At 41.1% G+C, this 16072-nt stretch overlaps 3 protein-coding genes and 1 non-coding gene across 6 annotated transcripts in view; 3 read left to right on the forward strand and 1 right to left on the reverse strand.

Moving 5' to 3' along the window:
• LOC134820871 (uncharacterized) overlaps positions 1-792 on the forward strand; it is a 1079557-nt gene extending 1078765 nt beyond the window's left edge. Inside the window, exon 2 of the mRNA XM_063831518.1 lies at positions 614-792. The gene's annotated coding sequence lies outside the window, so the exon portion shown is untranslated. The remainder of the gene's footprint in view (positions 1-613) is intronic.
• LOC134820881 (FUN14 domain-containing protein 1-like) overlaps positions 1-16072 on the reverse strand; it is a 103755-nt gene that overhangs the window by 45806 nt on the left and 41877 nt on the right. The window lies entirely within an intron of this gene.
• On the forward strand, positions 1090-2238 carry LOC134821386 (uncharacterized). The gene has a single exon (XM_063832128.1). The coding sequence runs from the start codon at positions 1090-1092 to the stop codon at positions 2236-2238; it is 1149 nt and encodes a 382-aa protein (XP_063688198.1).
• On the forward strand, positions 15860-15978 carry LOC134821475 (5S ribosomal RNA). Its single transcript, XR_010161013.1, has one exon. It is a non-coding gene; the product is annotated as a 5S ribosomal RNA (ribosomal RNA).

Raw genomic sequence — 16072 nt, forward strand, 5'->3', positions numbered from 1 at the left:
CTCTCAGATACAACCTGAACTTAAAGGACTGCCCTAAGACATGTACGTGTGGCCAGAAATACTCAGCAAACCATGCGCTCATCTGCAAGCTTGGTGGATATGTGTCACTGCGGCACAACTCGCTGAGAGACACCTTTGCAGAACTAATGAGAACTGTGAAATGCAAGGATGTGCAGACTGAGCCAGTTCTTCTACCAGTTGATGGTCTAGAATTACCAAAGGGAACAGTCCTAGGAGACCAAGCCAGGCTGGACATTTCTGCAAGATCGATTTGGAATGCTTCAGAGAGGGCATTTTTTGATGTAAGGGTATTTCATGCCCCAGCCCCCTCCAATGCAAGCAAATCGATACCAGCAATGTACCTGTCCCATGAAAATGAGAAAAAGCGATGTTACAATGCAAGGGTTCTTGAAGTGGAGAAAGGAAGCTTCACACCTTTAGTGTTCTCGACTTCTGGTGGAATGGGTGGTGAAGCTGAGAGACTGGTCAAGAAACTGGCCAGTAAGATGGAGTACCACACTGGCCAGAGGTACTCAGACGCTGTAGGATACATCAGAAAGCGCCTTCGCTTTGAAATCCTTAGAACAACAGTGATATCTCTCCGTGGAGACAGAGGTGCGAGAAAAAACATTGTTGATATAAACAGTCTAGATCTTAACTTGGAGCCACAAGGCCAAGGGTAATTTTTGATTGTTAAGGGAATTTTTTGAATTCTTAAAGGGTTGATTTTATATAGGGTCATTGCTATATTATGTGTATATTGTTTGAATAATTTTATATATATTTTTATTTAGCTGGTTCTACACCGGGACTTGTTCATTCTAGAAACTAGGCCGGCATTCGTGACATTCTTGTGCTAATTTTCATACGATCTTCATTCCTCTAAGTTATAGCACCAATGGTGCTGCACCATAATATATAATATCATAACTAATGGATAAGAGTAAAACACCAGCCCAGGTTGAAATACCCCACTGTTCACTTCTCAAACTACCAGCCTAACCTCCATTTTCCTCCTGTTCACCAGATTGCTAACCATTTACCATGTGTCCTAGGAACGCAGTTCTAAATCAGCATAGACGGGACAGAATGGCTTCCAGAAAACAAATCCTAGTGGGGTTCTTCATGGTCCTGACCCTGACCCTCATGCTCTTCTTCATGACCAGCGACTACAGCTTCGCACTCTCATTCCGAGCTAACTCCCACCCGCTTCAGATAAAGGACGAGGAGAGCTTGGTGAAAGGGAACCCAAAGTTCTTTGGTGGTGAGGATGTAGAGGTAGTGGTGTATGAGGGGAAGGAGGGGGAGGTGGTTCCTGAGGGACTCATACCGACTGATAGCACGCATTCTACAGTAGTGATTATCAATACTGGAGAGGAGAAAACGATGGAGGAGATTGCTGATGAGATGAGGAACGGAGGAGACTGGATGGTCGGGGAGGCGGACAGAGGTAACGAAATTGAGTATCCAAAGGTGGAAATAAATCACGGTGTTGAAGTGAACCCTGCAGAGCCTACTGAGGGCACCACCCCATCCCCAGAGCCTACTACTACGGTGAAGAGTACAACAACAGAGAACACCACCACTGAAGTTACCACCACAACTACCACACCCACCCCCACAACAACACCAGAACCAGCTACTACTTCTAGTTCCCCTATTATGAAGGAAGACAAGAAGGGTGTCAAGATGAATTGGAAGAGAGATGTTGGTAATATGGTCACCACAGAGACGGACCCCCAGTCCGTCAGCTCCACAGGTGCTCCTTCCTTCTCATTACCTTCTTCAGAACCAACTACAGAGTCAGTATCACAGCAACATGATCTTCAGACCAAATCAACAGTAAAGTTACCATCATTATCATCAGAGTCAGTACCAGTGGTCACACAAGATTTCACTGACAGTAACACTGAAACAGCTGACAAATCTGCAGCTTCCCAGACTGTGACCCAAACGGGTCCCATGGTCACAGATTTTGGCACGTCGACAGAACAAGGGGTGGACAACCATAGCATAACCGGGACCCCTAAAACTGTCAGTTTCAATCAGAGCAGTAGTCCAATGAACAATACAAATCATAACAGCAGTGATGCTGCTTCTACAGTAGACTCTAATTATCAGATTCATAATCAAGACAGTCTCCAAGGTGAGGGACCAGTTGTTATTGAAAACAATGATTTACCAGAAGAATATCTGTCAGATGAGTGGGACGACAGTGGTGAGAACTCATTTGTTTGAATGAACTGTAAAGATGATTAAATTATTGGGAAAATGTTAGCTATGATTTTTAGAGTAAACTTAGTGCTATGTTCAGACTTCAGTATGACGAAAGAATCGAGAAGAATTATCTCGTGAGTTTATGAAAGAAGCTTTTCTGTAGATATTGTCAAAAACACATTTTTAGACCGTAGATTGTACATAGATAGGCAATTTGACTAAGGACTTTGCATAAGTAGACTCAATTATGTGGCCCCGTAGAAATCAAGCTTTTCTCTTCTTCTTATGCATAGAATACATCATCTTGGTAAGCAACAATCAGATATAATTGAGGAATCCTTGAGTCTACACGTACCTTGTAAGTAGATGTAATCAATAATAAACTTGGTGCCATATCAGGTGTTAAGTTATGCATTAGATTAATGATATTCATTAGTTATATACCCTCACAATAGGTACATAATAAAGTACATAATAATCTACACAGGCAGTTGAAATATGTTAAATTTAGTTCGAAGATATGTAAAATATTTGGTAGAAAAGTACCACTTAAAACAAGTCTACGCTCATTTAATTCATAAAAAAGAGGCCCCATTCCAGAACCTTTGGAAGCACAAAACTATGGAACTACATTACACGAAATAACCTCAGAAATTAGCTGTATCTTTCTGTATAAAACGTTTCTCCCAGCAGTATTCGTGAATCCTTAGTCGCCACACTAACTTAAGTAGTTACACTTATGATTCATACAGGTATTTGGATGAAGTCACGTCTATTCTAACCTTCACTTTTCACGGATTTGCGCAAAATTCACTTGTAATATACTCCCATGAGTGTAGTTTACAGATTTCTCGTTTTGATTTTGTTTTGTTAAGAACTGTTATAAGTTATTGTGTTTTCATTCGTTACCATTCCGTAACAACAAGTTACAAATGGTGATCCAGTTAAAGGGCACGGCTTCAACCACCACCATCACGCATGCTCAACTTTTTAAAGCTAAGATATGCAGATTAGATCATCAAACGCAATCACAAGCACAAAGTTTAAAGATAAGAAGCGATCCTGCGAAAAAGCTCTCAAATGCATTGTTCGGGCTCTCCGATGGATATTGTGCAAAACAATAACAGATTAGTGTTAAACTTGGCGAGTTTTAAAGAGTTTATTAGATCACACTGTCCCTGTTATAACAGAGATCTTAACGCCGTCACATAATATGTGATTATGATGAAATTGGTTACTAACATTCTATGTATACGTAATGTACGTAGCTACAGCATTCTTTGCGTTGATAAGTAACACTTATATACAGAACCAGTTATATTAAAGTCTTAGACTTACAGTGGCAGTACTATTTCCCATCCTTTATTATCGCTGACAGTAAACAAGTTGCTTCATCATGAACATGGCAACTTGACAACCGTGCCACAATAAGATTGGCTATCACGGGTTGCATTGAATGCAGACAAACCACACTTTCGCAATTCGCATGACTAAAGCTAGATTGATCATGAGACAGAATGGTCCGAGAGCTTCAGCTCGTGCTTGCGAATAGGAAGCTGGTTGTCTCCGAGGAAATCACGAGGGAAATGATTGTGAAAAAAGCTGAGTTTTTGAGGAAAAAAGCAGTTAACATGTTGTGTTTTAGACTCGAGATAACGTGATAAAAGTTCACGTTTAAGAATAGAATTGATAATCCTCACGAATATTTTATGAGTCGGTAGGGGCTGTGGAACAAAGTCGGACAAATGCAGTCGAACAATCAAATCTCACACGCAATCAAATGAACGCACTGGTTTTGACAGTGAAAAACTAACGAAAACGCTCGATCTTACCACTTACACGCGCGTGTAACCCCTTGGCGCCAAATTTAAGTCATTTATTTAATCTGCGTGTGACAATAGTTCCATTGTGGTGGTGCTCTTTTCATGATTAAAGCACTGTTTTCTGCACTTTCGTTTGAACCGCCCTTCTTTTGAGCTGTTCTCAGGCCCGCTGAAATCATCATATTTCAAAGAAGAAAGTAGCGATTTCGAAAATTCCTTTCGGCTTTTTGTTTCACGATGGTGTAATCTGACATTTAAAAGTTCTCCTCCACTTATCATCATGCTCTCACTACTCCAGTCCTCCGTCTCTTCCCAGAGCCCCACTCTCTCGGAGGTATGTCAAATATTTACACCCATCATTTATCTGCAGGTTATGCATGACAACTTCCCGCCATACAGCTGTGCTCCGTTAATAGAAGCTTACATCATCTACGTCATGTATTAAAGGATATGTCGACCTGTCTCTCTGCTTCATTCACCAAGTAGCCATACGCCAGAACACTACTTAACATTGCTCCCACGTGACCAGTCTAAGAACCAATCAGAGCACAGAATTGTAACCACGTGACCTCACCACCAACCAATCAGGAGCCGCTAGAACACAACATGCTCACCACGTGACACAAACTGACCAATAAGAACACCGCATTCAGACCACGTGACATATGATAGCCCTGATCCTGGAGACAAATTACATTACTTATTATCAGCTGGCGGGGCTGAAGGGTTTCGGAACCTATTTCAGACCCGAAGTCGTCAACCAACCTCAAGCTCCATCAGCGAGCTGTGAAGTGGTTTTATTGTTCTGAATCAGCTCGGTCCACGATGCCCTCCCTCGATTAGCCAATTGCCGTCACCAGATTATAATACTGCGTTCTGATTGGATATCGTGAATCTCGCTGAGCCTAGCAGTCTGAATCTAAGGTTCACTCGATTACGGAGTGGTTTTAATTCATAAAACAGACCTGGCCGGACCTCGGTAAACCCATTAAAGTGGAGACAAATGTACTGCTAAAATGGGTTCATATCGTGTATCATTACAGAGTGCAGGATTATAATTCCTATATATTGTATTATTATTGGGAAATTATAATACCCTCGGTAATACATCACCCAAAAGCTGAAGTCTGTACTAATCGATATCATTAAACTGTACGTCCAGGTTTATTAAACCTGCAAATTGAGGGGGTGTTTGACGGGGTGTATGCAGGGTATGAGGTTTGGTGCCAGGCATGAAGTATGAACTAGACTGATATGTCACGTCCTGAGCTTAGAGTCCGGTAACAGTTAGTGCCGTAACAGTTAGTTCCTTGCAATTTCATAGAATGTTTTGGCATTTGAAAGGTTTATCAGACTATGTCAGTCATGTTTCAATGGTATCCAAATATTTTGTAATTCGATCTTTGGCGAAGGAAACAATGGAGGAATATTGGACATTGGTGCTATATCTAGGGTACATTTCTAGAATTTTATGGCCTGCACAGTAATTACTACTCAACGTATGACCGAATATCTTGCCGTTCTATTCCTGGGAACGTATTTGACATTTTCATGGATTCACATTGCACTTTGAATACCTAGCAACATTGGCCATGACACTGATGTCATGTTCCCTACTTTTTTCAGTCCAACTCAAACAAACCCTCACGTTTCTTCCGTGTCTCTGTCGTCCGCCACGCACGAAGTCATCACGAACCGGGATCCGGGATAAGAGTCCGGCCGGAGAAACCCCCCAACTCCAGCCTCCCCAACTTTAGCATCTCCCTGTACCTGACCGTCCAATTAGGTGTCTCAGTTCGGTGGAACAACACAATACCTTGTTTTCATCACGATATAATATTATGCGGAATATAATATATGTATCGTACCACGTGTCATCCCGCTACCCTCTCTACTTTACTAATTTACACGTGCATTTTTCTGACTTCCACGTGCAACAAATCAAATGACACGTGCTGCATTATTACATATCTGTGTACTGTTTGACTCTGATTGATGATGTAACGGTTAATGAGAAAGGCAGTGATTTTGCGGCATTCATTATCAGACCTGATAACTTATCGGCTGTTAAATTGGCGGGTATTTAATATTTACCCTCGGATTTGACACCGCAGTAGGACTGTGTGCTACAAGGGTGTCTAGTAGGGTACTGCGGTAACACGTTATAATCTAGACGGGGGACAGGAGGGGGTTCAGACATTCTGTCTGGTTACCGGTTAGAGTAACTTCAGCCGGGAGACTTGTGGTTAGTGGCTTTAGAAAAGCGGAATTGGTGGCATGCAATTATTCAGCTAGTGGTATTCTGCAACTCTGCTGAGTAGAAGAGATTATTCACTGCCAAGCATCAGATGATTCTGCTGGCAAGAAACATTCATAGTAGTTTATTTTCTTATCGGTTTATTGGTTTTCTTGGCAACACTAAAAATTACGTAATGAACAGGTCACGTCATTATTGGAAATTGCTAGAATTGTGTCCCGGAAATTTGGCGGGCCCTTTACCCTAGGGACGTGATCAAATGCATTTCAAGTGACTCTAATGAAAACTTGGCGGGCCCTTTATTCTAGGAAAACGTTAAAGTAAATTTGAACCTGAAATTTTTCGGGTTCAAAGGGAGGCGATTCAGTAATTTGAACCTGCTGTGAACTATGAGAATCGGTGAGGAAGAAGGAACTAAAATCCCAAAATACCATTCAGTAAAAACTTTGGAAAGGAATTTGATCAGAAATTTTGTTTCCTGTAGTGAAATTAACCTACTGATATAAAATCAGTGCAATTTAGGCGTGTTTATAACAGCAAGTACTCAACTGGAGGTTTCAGCTTTGTGCTATAATGAGAGCAGAAACTCCTCTATTTACTGTGGATTATTTTGAACTACTACTAACACGGCTGCTGTATTGTCCGTCAATAAGTCGCTAATATCATGGTCAATGGAGGCACATGCTGGCAAAAATTTTTGGTGAGCTATAATCAAAAGCAAAACTAATATTGCTTTCATGAGTGTTAACAGTTAATACACGTGATTTCGTGCGATATGTTCTGAATAATTCAATTGTCAGCTGTATACCTATTGTATTATGTTACTCACTTCCACCTGCATCAGGTGGTTTTTTCGAGAATAAACTAGAAACTGGCTGACCATCCCTGAATTTAGATATCAACAAGTGGATATTTCTTTTTTGGTGCTCATCTAAGATAACTGCATTAGCTTAATTTAGCGATGGTACTGGAATGCCTCACGTGACCAAAATACTCTGGTTGGTTAATTCTAAAAAATACTCTGCACTGATAGGTTAATTGTACAAAATTCACTGTTAGGATTAGTTGAAATCTCCCATTTTATCGCATCTATTATTAAGAGAAGGCGTTGCAGTTAGGTCAGTGGCTGAGTTTAGATCGAGAGATAACCAGCTCGCATTTACCTTTTCATCAGTTAACAATATCTCACCATCATGATACAGAAAATATCTCACCAACGACCAAGCCCACCGTATTTTTGTGAACAATGACATTTCTTTTCTCTACATATTTAGATCTATGTTGGATGGGCCGAATATACGGGCTGGCTGTCACATGACCTGGGCATGTTCAGTGAATTTAATACAATTAGAAATACAATTAACTAATCAGTATAATTAACAGTTAACTTGAACTTGTTTACTGGGCTTGTTTGTGTCGGGCTATAATTCAGATGAAATTAGTTGAAAATGCTGGGAAATTTGGTACTGTTTCTGGTGGTGAGATTAATATGTGCTGAATTGGGAATATTGGGAAAAAGGAGTGCCCAAATTTGTACTTTACCGTGGCCAACCGCATGGTAAATAAAGTTGTTAAAATAATCAAATGGTCCACAAACCGGTTAAAAAGTAACAAAACTAGTGACAGTTTTATCGATTAATTAAATTAAAAAGTGCAAATTACACATTTTATCACCCAGGAAGTTTGCAACACTGTAATACAATACACTTCAACAACACAAATATTGTATCTTCTAGTGTGAATTACCCTTTAAAGTTAAACACTCAACAAACAGACTGATGTGATGCAAATTTAAAAGAGTTCTCAAAAAGTGAGAAGATATTATATAGCCATGCATCACATAATATGAGCTCTCATTCCTTATTCGATGATTGAAATAAGGGTTATCCCCATTCTTTATAGTGTGTCATACTAAAACTCGCTCAAAATGACATTCCTTTTGAACACGCAATTTCACTTCTCCCGGCCCTGCCGCGCTCATTCACTACTTAAGTACGCCCTCTGTCTCATTAACCTGTACGCTATCTTATCAGTAACCTAGATAATGTACGCTATCACATTCAAAAATCAGCATGCACGCTATCTGACTCATTAGGAGCGCCGTCTAAATTACAAAAGTTTACCCCAAAATAAACGCTCTCGTTTTTCTCTCCTTATCCGGTAATACTAACTAGGGTAGCATTAGTCGGGAGAGGGTCCACCAGCTTGGGACCCGTTATAATCTAATATAACACTGCAAATACCCTTTTCGGCTCCTACTTCTCAGAGATTGCGTCACATTCATAATATTATCAGTGCAGGGTAGCAGTCATAATAAGGTCTAGATAAGACGTGAAGCGAACATGGTTTTTCTTGAAAAAACAGAAATTCTGGTGGCGATGGAATGCACCCCGTTTGAGCAAATATTTCAGGAATCTTCATTTTTTCAATAAAAATTCCACCATTGGAATTTTTCGCCCCGCAAAGAGTAATCAATGGACTACAGTTCGAGGATTTCACTTTAAGTGTCTAGCTCACACATATTTCCTTAAAATTATCCTGGCCCCTCATTGAACTACACTCTTCACGTGACAAGAATACTTGCCTCTGATTGGGTGATTTGCTTTGTGTCTACATGCTGTCTGTCTACAGACGATTTAAGACCACACTCGGTATATTATAGGCACACAGCGGGTCTTCTGATGACATACCGTCCTAAAAATAGCACACTATATATTCAGAGGACTGTCAAGAGCAAGGCAAACCTTGCCAAAGACGCCCAATTGGTTGGCTCCCCCCTCGTGACCAGGGCGCGAGCTTGTGATTGGTCCGCGCGTATTACGTGACGGAACTTCTTTGCCCTGATTGGCTGTTGTTTGTGACGTTATCACTCGGAAAACGTGCAGTATGTAATACAGGGGGCGTGAGAGCGATGTTAAGGACGCTGTATAAAGTACACATTACATTTTGTGACATCATGGAATATACAGAGTAGATGACGTATTGCGTAGTGTTATTATATTATATATATTCTATATTGTTAGTGCGGGTAATTTTTAAATGATGGTCAAATCTGATGATTGCTTAGATTCACGGCTTATGCTTTGTTATTTGATTAACACAGAATTAAGGAAAATCACAAATACACACTGAAGATAAGAAGCAAGTATTGGAATGAAGATGACCTATATTAAGTGCCGGTGCTTTTCAGCAGATTGTAATATTATACGAATAAAATCCTGGAACCAGAAGTTCAAATACCAGTATATTTGCGAGAATGCTTGCTATTCCGCATATTACGTTAACCTGAATACTAAGTACATAGTAGTGGAGGAGGATGGTTTAGTTAACTGTTGAGTGTTACTAGTAGTGTAACTATGGTAACTAGTAGTTACGGCGCCTCTTTGTTATTCACGGCACATCGTGTCTGGTATTCGGATATTTCAGCTAAAATGCAAACCTCCGCTTTAGTCACACAAATTTTGTTACATTTGGTAAATATCATCGGGAACACCCTGCATAAAAGAATTAAGATATTACATTTCTGATAAAACTTAAAGTCTTTAAAATCACCGAACTCTGCCGACCAACTGGTAGTAGTTACTCCCCCATGTCTTTGAGAGCTAACTCCTACGTCAACTCCTACACTTTCCCCCAATAAAACATGCAGTCATCGCGATCTTGTGGAGCTCATTAACCTCCACCCTATTTACGAGAATCACCCTCTCTCTCCCTCTCGCTCTCTCTGGTAAATATCAAATCACCAACCAGCGACCCAATAAAAACCACCCAATTTTCGATGACATAACCTTTGTAATGTGTTAATGCTTACTACCTGCCAAGTGAAGCCTCGTGGTGACAATAAAAGGTGATTTAGTGGTGTGATCTTACCCTCACCCGGGATTAAACCTGTTTACATTCCCCCTAGCTCCAGCTGATAATTCTCCAAAACTTGTAAGTTTTCTGGAGGGTTTTAAAAAACTCCAGGTTTATACCCGACGTGCTCTCCTGGTGGGAGGATGTGTTTAGCAGGGTGATGACCGCATGTAATGTAATATCGTTATAGATTGTGTCATTAGTGCAGCTCGATATATACACCCACGACAGGAAACATCATGTTAACGTCACTGTCGCTTGCCAAGAACCCAAAAACCGCTAAGTAGCGTACTTAGCCGAGTTTTATGTGGAATTTGCACGTGCGGAAAGGTTTTGCTGCAGATATTTCCACGTGTCCACGTGCGTGTTTTCCCACGATGTAAGCGATGACTGAGAGCCAAGTTCCTGGAACTGGAACTGGTCATGGAATGTGGCAGGATGAGTTTTTCTGGCAGATATTTTGGGATGCTCGTGTGCCGAGAAGAAAACAAAAGCTGGCAGAGGAGAACTTTCATGTGGTGTAGCTATCCTTTGTTTTGAAGAAGATTCCCACGGTGGTGACGGTACATAAAACAATAGTAACAGTACAATTACTTTCCTGGCAGAGGTATGTAGTAGTAAAACGGATGTAACTACAGCTAGACAGCTAGCTATGGCCACTGTCTGCTGCTGTTAGAGACAATGGAGTCATGCGGGGCTGGTAGACGGTCAGGTGACCCGGGATACTTTCATCATTCAGCCGAGCGTATCTTATTAACAACTCCTCTCATCTTTAAGGAAAAAGATAACAATGTAAAAGATAACAATGCAGTGCATTGTAGGGCAAGATCACCGACTGATAGTCCTCTCTCAGCAGTGGCTAGCCTGTTCTGAGTAGGGCTCATTTCTTATAGAAACATTGTAACCGATGGTATAGGTGATAGGTGATAGGTGTTAGCTACGTACATTTGAAATGATATGAAAACTCTGGTACTGTAGCCAAAGTACTGCAGCCAAAGTACTATAGCCAATCTGATCAGTGAAAAAAGAGCTCAACAAATCTCAGAATCAAAGTTGCAGCATTTTGAGTAGAAACACGATCCGATAGTTGAATGCTCAGGATGGCACATAACAATAACGATGATATGTTTGATAACATCCCCAAGCCTTTGATGAAGATTGCTGAATGAGGCTACACATATAGGCCAATAAGGGGTGCTTCAGCATGAGTACCATTATCTTAATCTGACATGCTCAAGAGTGAAAACAAGCCATTGTGCAACTATGATATATAAAGTATGATGTTTTATTGACCAGTCTGGATTCTGAAGAAATTTAGTAACCAGAGCCAAAATCTAAATTATCGCCAACTTTTTCACTGAGCTTTGTTTTAAGAGAATCGCCATTCAATCTATTTAAGGTCACAAGGGTACTAACTGCATAAGAAATATCACTGAAAATTGAATATTCAATCCTTCAGGTCCTAAAAAACAGGAAATAAGGGTGTATATTCTAGTGCGCCACGTCTCTATTTCAATCGTGAATGTTAATCCTATTTTTAAAATGAAGCACTACACTACAGTAACGTTTTCTTGGCTAATGACTTAACATCGCACCAACAAGCACTTTCAACCGATTTAAACTTGTAAAATGGAACATGCATAGCCAAAGTGTGCACTCACCACTAGCGGTTTTAGTCTCTTTTCTTAACGGAGGAGTCCTAAACAGAGATTCATTTACATGTGCAGTATGCACGAGAGATATAAAAGGACTGTACAATGAGTTCCCGGCTTCTATTTTGGTCAGGTGTATTTTTAGATCCGCTCCAAACTCCGCTTGCTTGACCCGTGCATGTCGCAGGGGAGCCCTGCTTGTCATGAATACCGCCGACTTGGGGACCGTGAAATTATTAAAATCCGTTGGAATATATTTTAATAATATAGTTATACATTGTTTAGGTCGGACTGACTCTTTAGAGCCGGCTAGACAGACTTAGATTCCGAGTAAGTTTAGGTGTAAGTTTACAGACGGAGAGTATTATATTGCCAGACATCCGGACCTGTTAAATCAATAAGTTTGACTCTCCTTGTTGGGGCCAAAAAAACCCCATTGAGAGGAACACAGGACTGAAGTCTGGTGGTGATTTCAGTCAAATGGGACAGCAGTAATTATTAATTAGACGATGATTTTCAGAACCAAGCACCGGGTTGTAACCGCAAGAGAATCCGGAGACTTGATAGGTTGTTGAAGGCCACGTGAGACCACGTGCTATTCCCTCATTGGTTACTTAGCGACACGGTGGTTGCTACGAGACTGGTACACAATGGCACAAGACCTACAGACAAAACAGACAAATTGAGAGTTAATCTGCAACAGTCACAGACAGCCAATGAGACTGCCGGAAATTAAGTGCTGGCCAATCAGGAGTCCGGAAAACCCCACAGGATCATCCTGTAGACAGACAGGGTTCGCACCGACTGGAACATTTGTTATGGCGGTAGAAATCAAATATTAGCCGACCAGTGAATATGTAATATGTTGTACGCTCCAAGGTGGTGTAAAACGTGGCGGCAAAACCCTGCCGAACTGCATTCTTCGAGAAATCTTGTGTATCACATTCCTGTGTTATCATAGGAATTATTATTAGTAATAGTAATGCGGGGAAATGACATAATCCGACCTGTTATGAGGATACTCGTACATTTTACATTAATGCATTGCGTAATGTTATAAAATATAACACTCTTAATATGTAGAGTATATAAAACTAACGGGTTGAAGTCGACTATGTAACTCGTGTAGGTACTGCGCATTTCGTAATGTCTCTCCGGCTCGGGTCAGGTGTTAGTATATCAAGTTACACTAGCTTTGGAGATACCCGCCAAATGCTGCGAAGCACGTGCCCTACGTCACATGTCACGTGGTTTGACGTCGTCCCACGTGAGGTGTGATGCGCGCGTCACTTGCTAGGCACGTGGGCGGGAGGTGCTGAAAAACTTTGACACTGTCGAGGGCTGGGGAGCCGGGAACTTGGGTAAAAGCTGGAGGTTGCGTGGGAAATAGAGGAGCGAGCGAGGGAGATAGGGTCTCTCTAACGTACCCTTGATAGGTTTTCTGGGAAACATATTTTGTAACTTTCACCGTCCCTTATTTGGGTTCCCGGAATTTAGACTACTGAGATTGTTTCATGGTGGTCTTATCAGTTATTGGTCGCTAACTTGGCTACTATAAAATAGTACATCAGACCTGTCACGCCTGTAAATCCAATTCCCACTGAACTATAACATAAAATGTCGACCGAGAATATATTTTGCCGAGGAAAACTTAGCCAGAAATCGCTATCAGCGGTCGGCATTCAGTCTCCCTACCCTGTTCATTTGTCATTAGCTGTGTCGGATATTGGTACAATTCGACCACTGACATATGTCACTAGGAGTAATTGATCGATCTGGGAGAAATTCGAGAGTAATTAACCAATCTGAGGCCTGAGCATCTATCACAAAAACTGGCGACCTCATGTGACGTTAATAATTGTGTATATAATCATACATTATATAATGTACAATTGATAACAACAGGGCACAGGCATATTAATCTTGGCAGCATCCCAAGATTTGATCAATTGTATTGAAGGTTGAGAATATAATAGATTGGTTAATGCCTAATGGCTGTATAATGCTATCACTTACATTCCAATGTTATCATTGCATAGTTACAGGATGTTTGGTAATGGCGTTTCACGTAATAATCTCACTGTGAACACAATAGTTCCTTCAGTGGTGAAAACTGCCTTCACTGATCATGTTCACAACAGCCAAGCTTGATGATACATCTGGATTATTATTGATTACTGACTAGCTTCTAATTACCATATATACCTCCTATCATGTTTCAATATAGACAAAACACTGCGATAATTTGTGGGTATATCACATAACCGAGCGTTATATCGCTGATGAAATGGTCTGAGTTGTGTCCGACTATCTCACAATAGCCCACCAAGAGGCATGGTTCCCAGTTCCCACTGAATTAACTGAAACTACTTTTACTTTACTTCTTTAACTCTATGGACCCTGAAGCTGTTTGATAGATATCTGCTCGTAGGGAGTATAAATAGTCAAAATAAAGAATTCCATCACATGTTCACAATCTACAGGCGTTATACTGTTTGATGTTCGATGAACATGTCAACATTGATATTGCCTTACATCCAACTTATCAACGAATTTTGGAACTAAAGAGTCCCAATTTTAAGTCTAAGGACAAATTTAGCATAGTATATCTCTGATATATAGTAGGATTTGAATAGCTTAGACTGATCGGTCTACTAGTTGGTAGTTGAACCTACAATTGAACTAAATATGGGATATAGAACCATATTGACATATTAGCTCTGCTTTTCTTAAAGATGGAAAATGACATCTCCAGATATGGCCAAAAATAACGCCACTTTCAAAATAAAAACAATTTACCATAATAGCCATCGCTTGCATGAGGTAATCTTTCCGCCTGATCAATCACCGCACCATTGCCAAATAAGGAGATAATAGTCTCGTCAGCTTAACCACATTCCACCGAGTACTTCCGTCCTACTTGAGTACACGGCCTGCAGTTGGTGCCCAGGGTGGGTCAGAGGACGGCATAATTACGTCTGCAAGTAAAAAGGGGCTCAGTGTCTTCCCTCAATTAACATGACGTAACCGTAATCCGGGTTGGACATGTCGTATTGAGCGCGCGCGGTGACATTTTGCTATGAAAATGGATCACGAAGACTGTAAAATCGAAGCAGCTCAGAGCACATTTATTGACGCGACGCGCGCAGCATGCAGCTTGCTAGCTAGCAGTATATACAGCTGATGTTCGTACGAACCAGTGGCGTAACTTAGGGCCCCGCAGACCCCGCTGTGCGGGGGGGCGCCGTATAAGGGGGGCGCAATTTTCCTGAATTTTAGGCCCTTTCACTGAAAAAACGCCTAGTTTGTGTATTTCCCCTGTCCAATTTAGCGTTCGTCCGACGCGAAAAAAATATTTGGGGTACCTTTTTTTGCTTCAGGGGGCGCAAAAAGCTGTAGGGGGGCGAGAAAAAAAGTACCCGACCTTTTTTTTTTTTTTTTTTTTTTTTTTTTTAGGGACAAAAAATTTTAGGGGGCGCTTTTCGTCACTGAGCGGGGGGCGCCAACAAGCAAAGTTTCGCCACTGGTACGAACTGTGACCACCGACCAATTTCTGCTCAGAATTCAGTGAAGACCTGGCGACTGACAAGTATTCTGCAGTCTCTATTAGCGGTCAAAGACTGTCAAAGGTTTATTTCCCATTGGTGCTAAGTAGTAAGTAATCATTCCAGGCCGCAGACTGTACGGTCAGGCGTCAGCCGCTAGGTCTATACAGACGCTACTGCCAACAAGAGAGCTTATTCAGCTCAGCTTAAATTCTGATTGAAGTACGAACAATTTAGTTACCTCGTAACTCTGTATAATGCCAAACTATGCAATTTAATGGGAACCACATGAATCTGACGACAAACGGAATTGTTAGAGTGGTCTACCTAGACATTTTTGTGATTTTCAATTAATTGTAGATGAATACTCTACTCAGCCAATCTGGAGTGAACAATTTTTCCGCTTGAAACATTTCCAGTTTAATAAGGCTGGTTATTTGAACCTTATGCTTAGGAACTGATATCGAATTTCGATGGACTAAATATAGTGGCTCAAATTTCAACATTGATGGATACGGCCATACTCGGTTGAATACACCCCATCTCGTTCGATCTGGGAAGTTAAGCAACTGCAGGCCGGGTTAGTACTTGGATGGGTGACCGCCTGGGAATTCCCGGTGCCGTATCCTTTTTGAGTAATTCTAGTGAACTGATCATATTTATTACCTTTCAAGAAATTCCATCCTTGATTGTTCAAAATCTAGACTCATGAAAACGCATTGC

This window comes from Bolinopsis microptera, chromosome 9, assembly GCF_026151205.1.
Source record: "Bolinopsis microptera isolate Bmic1 chromosome 9, MBARI_Bmic_1.0, whole genome shotgun sequence".
Taxonomy (NCBI): Eukaryota; Metazoa; Ctenophora; class Tentaculata; order Lobata; family Bolinopsidae; genus Bolinopsis; species Bolinopsis microptera.